Raw genomic sequence first — 10,669 nt, 5'->3', positions numbered from 1 at the left:
CCAAGCCCCGTCCAACCTGGCCTTGAACACCTCCAGGGATGGGGCAGCCACAGCTTCTCTGGGCAACCTGCACCAGGGGCTCACCACCCTCACAGACAAGAATTTCTTCATATCTAACCTAAATCTCCCCTCTTCCAGTTTGAAGCCATTCCCCCTCGTCCTATCACTTCATGCCCTTGTAAATGGTCCCTCTCCAGCTTTCTTGTAGGCCCCCTTTAGATACCGGAAGGGGTTCTAAGGTCTCCTCGGAGCCTTCTCTTCTCCAGGCTGAACATCCCCAACTCTCCCAGCCTGTCCTCCCAGCAGAGGGGCTCCAGCCCTCGCAGCATCTCCAGGGCCTCCTCTGACCCCACTCCCACAGGTCCATGTCCTTCTTATGTTGGGGGCTCCAGAGCTGGACACAATATTCCAGGTGGGGTCTCACCAGAGTGCAGCAGAGGGGCAGAATCCCCTCCCTTGCCCTGCTGGCCATGCTGCTGGGGATACAGCCCAGGGTGCGGGGGGCTTTCTGGGCTCCCAGCGCACATTGCCGGCTCCTGGGAAGCTTCTCACCCACCAACACCCCCAAATCCTTCTCCTCAGGGCTGCTCTCACTGCATTCCCTGCCCAGCCTGGTTTTGTGCTTGGGATTGCTGCGACCCATGTGCAGGACCCTGCACTTGGCTGTGTTGAACTTCATGAGGTTTGCATGGCTCCACCTCTCCAGCCTGTCCAGGTCCCTCTGGATGGCATCCCTCCCCTCCAGTGTGTCAACTGCTCCACACAGCTTGGTGTCATCGGCAAACTTGCTGGGGGTGTGCTCCAGCCCAACATCCGTGTCACCAACAAAGATGTTAAACAGCACCAGTCCCAGTCCCGACCCCTGAGGAACACCACTTGTCACTTCTCACCACTTGGACATCGCCCACCAGCACTAGCAGTGGTGGAAGGTCACTAGTGCAGGCACACGTGCAACATGCTCTGGATTCACGTACACATTTGCAGATCCTTAAGCAGCAGCATGGCCCCTCTGTCTGCCCGGTACCCCTGCCCAGCCCCCAGGTCCTCTGACACTGCCACGGGTCCCCTACTTGCCAGCTGATCCAGCTTGATGCTCACTGCAAACCCACAGCACTCACACACTCATCCCAAAGGCTCCCTGCACTCATGGGCCCCCCAGACACCAGTGTGGACCCTCCACCGACCTGATAACTCTGCCTGGACCTGCAGACTGACTCACCAGCCAGCCAAGCGCACTGACCCGCTCTGTTTTATCCACGAGCCGGCTCTTTTATACCCCTTTCTGCCTGTCCCCCACCTTGTCCTCCCTGATTCCCTTCTGCTGCACATGCCTTCTGCAGTTCACATACTTCCACTGACACCCCCGTATCTGGGACCCCCCCAGCTTTGCAGCCTTACCATCGCAAAAGCCAGGCTGGTCCTGTCTGAAGCAACGCCTGCAGGTTCGTGATATCCCAGCGATTAGCATGAGTGATGAGGTTGGTTTATTATACATATCTCTGCTATCATTTGTTGGCCAGGTCTGTGTCTCTGTATGCTTCATTTACCACCCCCCTCTTTTTCTTGTCGTCCCTTTTGGCAAGGGCCCTGATGAGGTCCCTTTACCCAAGCAGATGCTGTCACCCCCCCAAAAGCCCCCATGCTCCTGGCTGGGGACAGGAGGGTGCTGGACCCGGAGGGGCTCAGCGCCCCGTGGGGTGACGCAGCCCAGTGCACAAACCATCCTCGCTGGCCTCGCCTCTTGGCCAGGGGGAAATTGCTTTTGAGCAATTTTTAAGCTGGTGCTCGGCTTTGCTCCCAGCCCTGTGCTGCCTCTGGGTGTGAATCCCAGCTCCGTCACCTCCCTCCTTCCCGCTGCTGCCTCCGGCCTCTGCCCACGGAAGTGCAAACTGCTGCCAGTCTCCATCCCCTCCCAAGTGTGGGGAGAGCCGCGGGAGGAGGCTGTGATACGCGTCTGTGTAAGGGACGTACCTGTGGACGTTGCCAGAAGAGCACTTCTGGAACAAAAATGTTGCCAAAAGCCCCCCAAATCACTCAGTGACTCATTTTTGAGCGGAGGCAGCACAGGAGGAAATGAGTTGCAGGCTGGGAAGAAGAGTGACGTTTTTGTTTGGTTTTCAGACAAGGAAATGCTTAGCTCGGCTCGGGGTGACTACTCCGGACACAAAGGGTGACAGCCAAGCAGCTCCTGCCCCAGATCGGGGGCCTCCAGGTACGTGGTGTCTCTCGGAAAGCTGTAAATTGACATCACTTTCTGCCATCTGCCAAAATCGGTCATGGTTTTCACCTCTCGTTAGCAAAGCTGGGACTAAGTCAGCGAGTGATAAGAGGGTTTAGGGCGGGGTCAGAGCAGGGCCAGGTCCCATCTTGGTGGGGTGTTGAATTAGTGTTTTGCTTATTTTGCTTTCCCTGGTCTGATACCTCCTCCAGCCCTCGGTGCGGTGGCAGGGGATGTGATAACGAGTCCCAGATTTGTCCTGGAGGAGGAGCGTGCATCCCCAGCTCCATGTGCGTTCGGTCTGGGTTTCTCCTTCTCATCCTGCGCCTTTCCATCTCTTTCTTAGGGCTGGGTAAGAAAAGTAAGGGCCCCATATTAAAACAACTGCCACTTTTTCATGGAATTAGAGGAGGTGGTATAGCTTGTCCTTTGGAATTCCTTTGGAATTTCCCCATCGGAAATTCCTACAACATTTATACCAGTCGGGTACTTTATGCATAAAGCACCGAGTAAACTCAGGCTGATGATGGAAAATTTATTTCAACCTTTGGCATCTGAGGCTCTTCCCTAGATGTTATAAAAACAGGCTGTAATCAGCAATAAACCCCTTTAAAAGTGAATTCTGGCTTTTGGGTTTTTTTAATTCCCTTATTCCTCTTCCCTTTTGCCCTTTCCCTCTCCTTCCCTGTCTCCAGGTTGTGCTCCAGTGAAGAGGATGCTCTCCCATTTCCACCTCTGCAGTTCTCTGCTGTCTTTTATCATTTATGGTTTCGTTTTCCAGGTTCTCGAACTGCAGTCAGGTAGGGACCCCCCCCCCACCATGCTCGCTGATCCCTGTGGCGTTGCTTCCAGCCTGAATATCATTGCCACTGCAGCTACTCCCTGTGAAGGGCAGAGCACAGAGCAGGATTAGGCCCTTTGTCACAAAACTTGTGCAGGTGTGAGAGCACCAGCATCCCTCTGGGTCCTGGTTTGTTCCTCCGGCCATGCCAGCACAGGCATTCTCACAACCTCGCTGAACCCAGGCGGGGATTAGATGATGCCGATGAGTCGATGAGAGTTTGCTGCCATTTCCCTCCCCACTTTCCCTGTTCCCGGCACGTTCCCAGCATGTCATTGCTTTACCGGGCTCTATCCAGGGTGCTCTGGACCCTTTGCTGAACCAATTCAATAAAGGGAAAAACAACAAAAAAAATCTTTAAAAAATATTCGAGGCTCTTTTTTTCTGTTAGATTGCTGACCTGAAGCAGCTTCTTCAAGGCAGCCCTGGCAAAAGGATGCAGCAGAACAGTTGACTTGAAAGTTACCTTGACAAAAAAGAGTTGATTTGGTGTTGTTTTCCTTCAACCAGAAACCACTTTCTCTGTGACTTGAGTGGACAGCCTTTTTTTTTTTAATTTCCAAAGATGACCAGAGCACCTGAGATATATTTGTTTTCTCTTGTAATAGGTGTGAATAACTGAGGATATTTGAGTTTTATTTGTACTCAAGTTGCCTGCTTTCTCTAGCCAACCACCCAGCAACCTCCCAGCAACCTCCTTCCTTCTTTATCCTGCTTTCTCCCCACCCCGAGCAGCATGGGCATCACTGGTCCCCTTGAGAATAAATCATCTTTTAGAGACTTGAAGAACTTTAGTGGTAGCGCAGGACAGGGAAGCAGAGGGAGGGGGCAGTGGCCTGGCCCCAGCCCACGCACCATCCTGCGTGCCACGGGTCCCTCTCCCAGCCCTCCCCTCGACACCTCCTCTGCCCCCGTGCAGTTACTCTGCCATTGCGATGGCGTGGCACAGCAGCACACAAACCGCATGGAGCAGCACCTGCTTGTTTTCCGAGCTAGGCCACCACAGCAAACCCACGGTTATTTCTCCTTCCTCTTCCGGGGGTTTCTCCCAGCTCCACTCAATGTGACAGGATCCCCCAGCCCCATCACTGTGGCCATGGGTGAGGACGTGGTGTTGCCCTGCCACTTCTCCACGGAGCAGAGCATGCAGGACACGGAGGTGATCTGGTTTCGGGAACACTTCTCGCCCTTTGTGCATCGCTACAAGGGGGGCCAGGACCAGTATGGGGAGCAGATGCCTCAGTACCAAGGGCGCACCGAGCTGCTGAAGGACGGCCTCGCCAAGGGCAGCGTGGACTTGAAAATTTTCCATGTCCGACTGTCTGACAGAGGGAATTACACCTGCTTTGTTCACCGTGACTCGGATTACGACGAGGCTGTAGTGGAGCTGAAGGTGACAGGTCTGTAGTCTGTGTCCCCGGTACCTCTAATTTACTTGCTCGTAGCCAGTGCTCTTCTTCACTGTCCTTCTTTACACCAGCAATTTCAGGTGGTTGCTTTGGAAATAGGGCCTTATTAAGTCCCATGGCTGAAAATACAAAGAATGTCTCAGTCAGGTAAAAATGCCTCCTGTGGGGAGCTCATGAGATACGATACCTACTTCAGAAGTGTTCTTGATATTGTTCTCTTCGTATAAATCGGTGTAAGAAAAAATTTGGCATTGCATGATAAAGTAACAATGTCCAGGTTTGTGCTTTTATATTTTAATATCCAGGCCTGCAGATTATTTTGCTGCAGCAGAAGCCTCTGGACCAGATCTTTGAGTTATGCGAAAAAGACTTCAAAAAATTTCCTGACTCCAGGTGACATTTGTCTTAAAAAATACCTGGGATTCGTCTATGTTGAAGTTGATCCCTTCTTGTCAGGGAGAGACGCAGCCAGGCCACCTTATTCCTCAATATCCGTCATCCCGCAGAATCAGCCGGGGTCTCTGTTTTCCCACAGCCGGCGGCTCTGCCCCACTCATCGCACTGGAGCGTTACCAGGGCGGGGGGATCCGGGTGGCCTGTCACTCGGCCGGCTGGTACCCGCAGCCCCAGGTGCTGTGGCAAGATCCCCACGGGCAGCATCTCCCGTCCCTCTCGGAAAGCATTACCCAGGACAAGAGCGGCCTCTTCACAGCAGAAAGCAGCATAATCCTCACCAGGGGCGAGCACCAGAAACTCTCCTGCTCAGTCCGACATGTCCTGCGCAGCCAAGAACAGGGATCAACTTTTTACATATCAGGTGAGGGGGGGACAAGGGCATCACCCCGTTAGCATTCCCCATGGAGCTGTGTTGGGAAAGCGCCGCGGGCAAGAACCCTCAGGTGCATTTTGCAGGCTGTGTGTTCAGTGCATGGAGTTTGCTTCACAGCAGCGTTGGTGCAGGTGTGCTGCCAAAATTCTCCAGTTCCATCTTGAAGTGTGGGTTTAGAGAGGGGGAAAAGGGCAACCCTCATCGCAGCAGGATGTCTACAGACCCCTGGGTTAGAGACAAGCATTCATAACACTGGAACCAAACAAAAAAGGAGAAACTAACCCGTGCCCCTAGTCTCATTTGCTGTGAAACCTTGTTCTACTAGTTTGGTATGAGAAATAAATCACAGTGACTCGTTTTAGCATCTGCATATACTGAATGTAGTTTATTTTTTCCTTGTCACACAGAGAAGCTCGTTTTTTACCAGAGGATTGATTTGGGGTGGGGAATATATCAGAACAGAGATGCAATGGTGAACTGGACTAACCATACACCAAATTGCACTGTAGTATCACGTGTTTTTGAGCTGTGTCCTGTTCCTTTTTTACTTTGGGAATGAACAATTTTGGGAGAATTTATTTCCCCACGTACCCATACCTTTCTCCTGATGATACTGCTCTGCACTGGGGTGTTGCTGTTGGTGCGTACATTAGCCTGTTTCTGATCCTATGATGCCTAATGAAATAAAATATTTTTTTTTCCAAAGAAGAAGAAAGCATGATTTAATGAGAAGTAATTTGGTTAGAAATCCATTTTCCCTTTAAAAACTCCCTGCAATGTAAGCAGACAAAAATGTCACCCGCCTGAGACAAGTGCTAGATTGCCTAAGTGCATTTTTTTTTAATTTTATTTTTTGTTGGTTTCTGGAGTACAGTTAGGATCTAATTTTCACCCTCGAGGGGATTCAGACCTGCTTGGGATAAGCTTGTATGAAATAGAAATAATCTACCTCCCACAGCTGCTTGCAGAGTCACCTTTGGGGATTTTATTTATTTTTCAGATCCCTTTTTCCAAAATGCCCATCCTTGGATGACCGCCCTGGGTGTGGTCCTGGTTGCTGTGGTCACTCTCCTTGTTATCGCCGTTTATCTATTTAAAATTAAAGGTATCATCCTGGCACGGTGTTCGGGGGGGGGGGGGGCGGGGGCAGTTGGCTGCCCTATTCAGCCACCCCTGGTTTTGACAGACAGGTGGGTTTGGGAAATGTTGGAGTCTTGTCCTGGTGTCTGGGACACACGGGCAGCGCCAGGGAGCTTGAAGACCCAGGAATTTCATTTCTGGAAGGAAAAGAGAGGTGGTTTCTCCAACAAAAAGGCTAGCAAAGAAGGAAGCAGGCATTAAAGCAACATGCGCCAGGGGTTCCTCTGCTGCCAGAAACGGAGCCTGGCCCTGCAAAGCACTTTTGGAGGCCTGGCAGGGCTTGGCGTCCCTCAAAAAAAAAAAACCACCAAACCCTGGGGATAAATAATACAGAGGACTAAAGGAAACAGAAATCCTCTGTTTCTTACCAAAAGGCGATGGAGCCAGTGGGTCGTGCAGGTGCTGCAGCACTTTCTGCCTTGTAAGTGGCCGTGACTCCTGCTGTGGTTTAACCAGTCCTCTTTGGAAGGGGTGATTTGTAAAAATTATTTCAATTTCTTTTTTTTTCATTCATAGGCAAGCACGAGAAAAAAATAGGTAAGCTTTACTTTCCATTTTCCAGAAACTGGAGGAATCCCTCAAATGGAAGAATTGAGGGGGCACATTTATGGGGGACATGGAGGAGGGTTTGGCTAATGACTGTAGAAAATTGTGAAATTTATGAAATGATGAAATTATGAAATCATGCAATTTTAAGGAAAATCATTGCAGAACCAAAGAAAGCGTGAACAGATGTTGTACCAACAGCGAACTTTGTTTTTCAAAGGGCTCACAAGGTTCTTCCCAAAGCTGGAGGAAGATTTGGGGTAGCACATTTCATTTTGCAGGGAGGTCAGCTTTGTCTCAGTACTAAAAAAAACACAGGGGCAGGATGTGTGCAGGTAGCACCGAAGGGGAAATTTAACCCTCCCTTGTCAATGCAACCCTGTCCCTTCACTGCTGCGGTGGAGCTGGAGCTCAGGTCTCCAGCGAGGCAGCGCTGCCCTCTGCCCGAGATGGGTTCAGGGAGAGTGGGCAAGATGTCCGAAAGTCTTGAGAAGAAAGGTCTTGAGGAGCTCCTGAGCTGAAGCTTTTCCATCATGAGCAATTTTAGCCTCCTCCCCACCCCAACAAATATATGGGTGAAAAAGGAATTGGATTTGGTGGTGATGCTCTGTTCTGGTTTTGCTTTTCAGCCATGCAAGAGGCAGCACTGCGTAAGTCCCGCTCCCCATCTTCCCTGTGAAATCCTCTGTGAAAACTTTCAGACTTTTTTATTCATCCTCTCATTCTGTCCAAATGTTCTTTTTAGGCAGTTACTTCCCCCTCCCCTGACCCCCTAATGATATGAAAATTCACTCTGAAAAGTTATTACCATTTTTTCCCTAAGTGGCTGTCAATGTTTTTTAAAACTCTCATTTTAATTTAAGTAGTCAAATTGTACTGAAAAGGTATTGGGTTTTAGAGTGAGATTACAGAAACTTAAGCTGTAGAGAATTTTCTTATTAAAATGTAGATTGCTTGATTACCAAGAAGTGGGGAAAAAAAAACAAACAAACAACAAACCAACACCTGAAGAGGGCATGTATTTTTGTTTGGGTTTTGCTTGCTTGTAGCACATGGAACTACCATGAAATAGTCCTTTGGCTATTAATAATGAGCTCTTGGTACCAATACAGATTGATGAGGAAAATAAATACAGGTCAGCCCGCTCAGGAATCATGAGCATCCTTGCAATCGAAGTGTAAGTCAGCGCATCTGCCCCCTTCATCAGAGCCTCTCCTCACCTATGTGATCCTTTAGCTGGGGTTCCAGGGAAGGGTCTGTGTCAAATAGTAACTCCTCTCTGTCTGTCTGTCTGTCTGTGTGCTGTTCAGGGGACCGTGACGCAAAAATCGGTGAGTCTCCTCCTCTTCCTTACAGAGGATTTTTTTATAGAGTCTGTTTAGGGTGGTGGGTTTTGTTGTTTTTTTTTCTTTTTCACTTTTAAAGTGTAAAGTGAATTGAAGAGCAGTTGGGGATGGGAGGAAAGGGAGAGAGTGAGTTTGAGAATCAAAAAATTAAAAATCATTGAAGATTGTGTCTGGGGTTTATCTTGTAAGCAAAGGTCCTCCCAGAGACCTCCTCCTGCCCCATATTTGAGCAGGACAACCTGCACCATCACCTGCAGAGCAGAGTTGCAGGCTTGGGGTGGGAGAGGGCATTGGCAGAAACCCACCCTCCGGCACATGTGGGTGGTTATGGGAGCGGTTATACCCAAATCAATATCCTATAGGCCATCTGTGCTGGTTTACCTTGTTTTTCAGAAAAGCAAGCTGAAGAACTTGGTGAGTATCGTTCTCCTTCCTACATGGGAGACTTTTCAGTTGGGCCATTTTCTCATCTGGGTTTTGCACGTATGCCCCAGTTTTGGGTTTCCTTCTGGGGAAGGAAGAGGTAGCAAATACTGAACACATTTCAGAAATGTTTTTTTTCCTTTGCTTTCGGTGTGTTTTTAAGCTATTCCCTGCAATCCTTTTATATTACGATCAAAATGCTTTCAGGTTTCAAATAAAGTACAAACAGACCATAAATATGTCTGAATCAGGACAAGCAGCATGATTGTATTTGTGGAAAAGGGATGGAGATGTTGAAGTTTTGAAGCTACATGCTGTGAGATGACTTTCACAAATATAGCAACAATTTAGAAAATGTGCAACTACCCTGGCATATCATTGCCCTGAGCTGATCCAGTACAAGTGTGTTCAGATTATGTCTCATCTGTGCTTTGTTGTTTTTTTTTAAAGCATGGAGAAGATATGCGGTGCCTATACAAGAAGGTAACTAAAGTTTGGTCTTTCGGGGTGCTGAATCATCTTTCCTGCTTTAAGTTCCCTTCCTGGAAGTTCCCCTCCCTCAGTGACGCTGGTGGGACCAGGGATGCTTCTGCCAGCTCTCGCTTTACAGGAGGAAGAGGAACACTCAAGCCCTGTGTTCATTTTGTGACCCAGTTTCAGGCAAATCTGGAGAGTCCTGCTCCTCAGTGAGCAGCGCTGGCCACATTTTAGAGACATGGGGACTTTTTCAGCCTGGAGGTCTGCTTACAGTTCTCTTCCCTCCCTGCTCGATGTCATCTCTCTGCTTGGTTCCTTGCACTAATATTGTTACCTTGTGCAGCTTCCTGTGGCACACTGTGCCAGCTATCGTTTGCACCCTTTTTCTTCTTCCTTATGCAGCCCCAGCAAAGGTCTCTCCTGGGGTGAGCTCTGCCCTGATGTGTTGACTCCATCTCTCCTGCAGTGAATGTGGTTCTGGATCCAGACACAGCCCACTGTGACCTTGTCCTGTCTGACGACTGCAAAAGCGTGAAACGAGAAGACACGCGGCAGGACATCCCTGACATCCCTGAAAGATTTAACCCATGGCGCTGCGTGCTGGGCCACCAAGGCTTCACCTCGGGGAGATACTACTGGGAGGTGGAGGTGGTGGATGGAGGAGGATGGATTGTGGGGGTCTCTCGAGAAGATGTGAAAAGGAAAGGCGAGATCGAGTTTAAACCAGAGGAGGGCATCTGGGCAGTGGGGCAGTGGGCAGGGCACTTCCAAGCTCTTACATCCCCTAATCGCACTCTCCTTCCTGAAATCCAGACTCCCAAGCAGATCCGGGTCTCTCTGGATTATGAAGAGGGACGGGTGGCATTTTTCAGTGTTGATGAGGAGATTCCCATCTTCACGTTTCCCCTGGCATCATTTGAGGGAGTAAAAGTCCGGCCTTGGGTCTGGCTGGGTCCTGGGACGTGGCTCAAAATGTGGCCCTGATGAAGAGGAGGGAGTAAGGCAAGGCTTTTTTAGAGGACCTCAGTAGTTCAGACTCACAGAAAGATTTAGGTGGGAAAGAACTTGTGGAGGTTTCTATTGCGACCACCTGCTCACAGCAGGGCTAACCTCAAAGCTGCCTTAGGTGTCTCTGGACCTTGTTCAGCTGAATTGTGTAGGATCTCCAAGGGTGGAGATCTTGTTACCTCTCTGTACCTCTGTCCTGGTGCTGCACCTCTCTCAAGGGGAAAAATTAACCCTTCATGTTTGTTCAGAGTTTCCCCAATTACAACTTGTTACTGCTGCCTTTCATCCTCACTCTTTACCTGTTGAACGACACTTCCACTGAAAGGACGCTCCCGCAACAGGGATCACTTTTTAAATGTACAGAATAAAATTACGTCAGTAGATTTGTCTGTATGTGTATCAGCACCAAATGTCTGTGTCTGAGGCATTGTC

At 49.6% G+C, this 10,669-nt stretch overlaps 1 protein-coding gene across 1 annotated transcript; it reads left to right on the top strand.

Annotated features, from left to right (window-relative positions):
- Positions 1-1,639: 1,639 nt before the first annotated feature.
- LOC104282516 (butyrophilin subfamily 1 member A1-like) lies at positions 1,640-10,213 on the top strand. Its single transcript, XM_009880616.1, has 11 exons — positions 1,640-1,697; positions 2,914-3,018; positions 4,112-4,459; positions 5,004-5,285; positions 6,298-6,402; positions 6,954-6,974; positions 7,613-7,633; positions 8,294-8,314; positions 8,723-8,743; positions 9,203-9,235; positions 9,696-10,213. Exons 1-11 carry the CDS (start codon positions 1,640-1,642, stop codon positions 10,211-10,213), a joined length of 1,533 nt encoding a protein of 510 aa, XP_009878918.1.
- The last annotated feature ends 456 nt before the right edge of the window (positions 10,214-10,669 follow it).

This window comes from Charadrius vociferus, unplaced genomic scaffold, assembly GCF_000708025.1.
Source record: "Charadrius vociferus isolate BGI_N301 unplaced genomic scaffold, ASM70802v2 scaffold702, whole genome shotgun sequence".
NCBI classification, from domain to species: Eukaryota; Metazoa; Chordata; class Aves; order Charadriiformes; family Charadriidae; genus Charadrius; species Charadrius vociferus.
The sequence above is the reverse complement of the archived record's forward strand: the minus strand, read 5'-3'. Positions and strand labels throughout refer to the sequence as shown.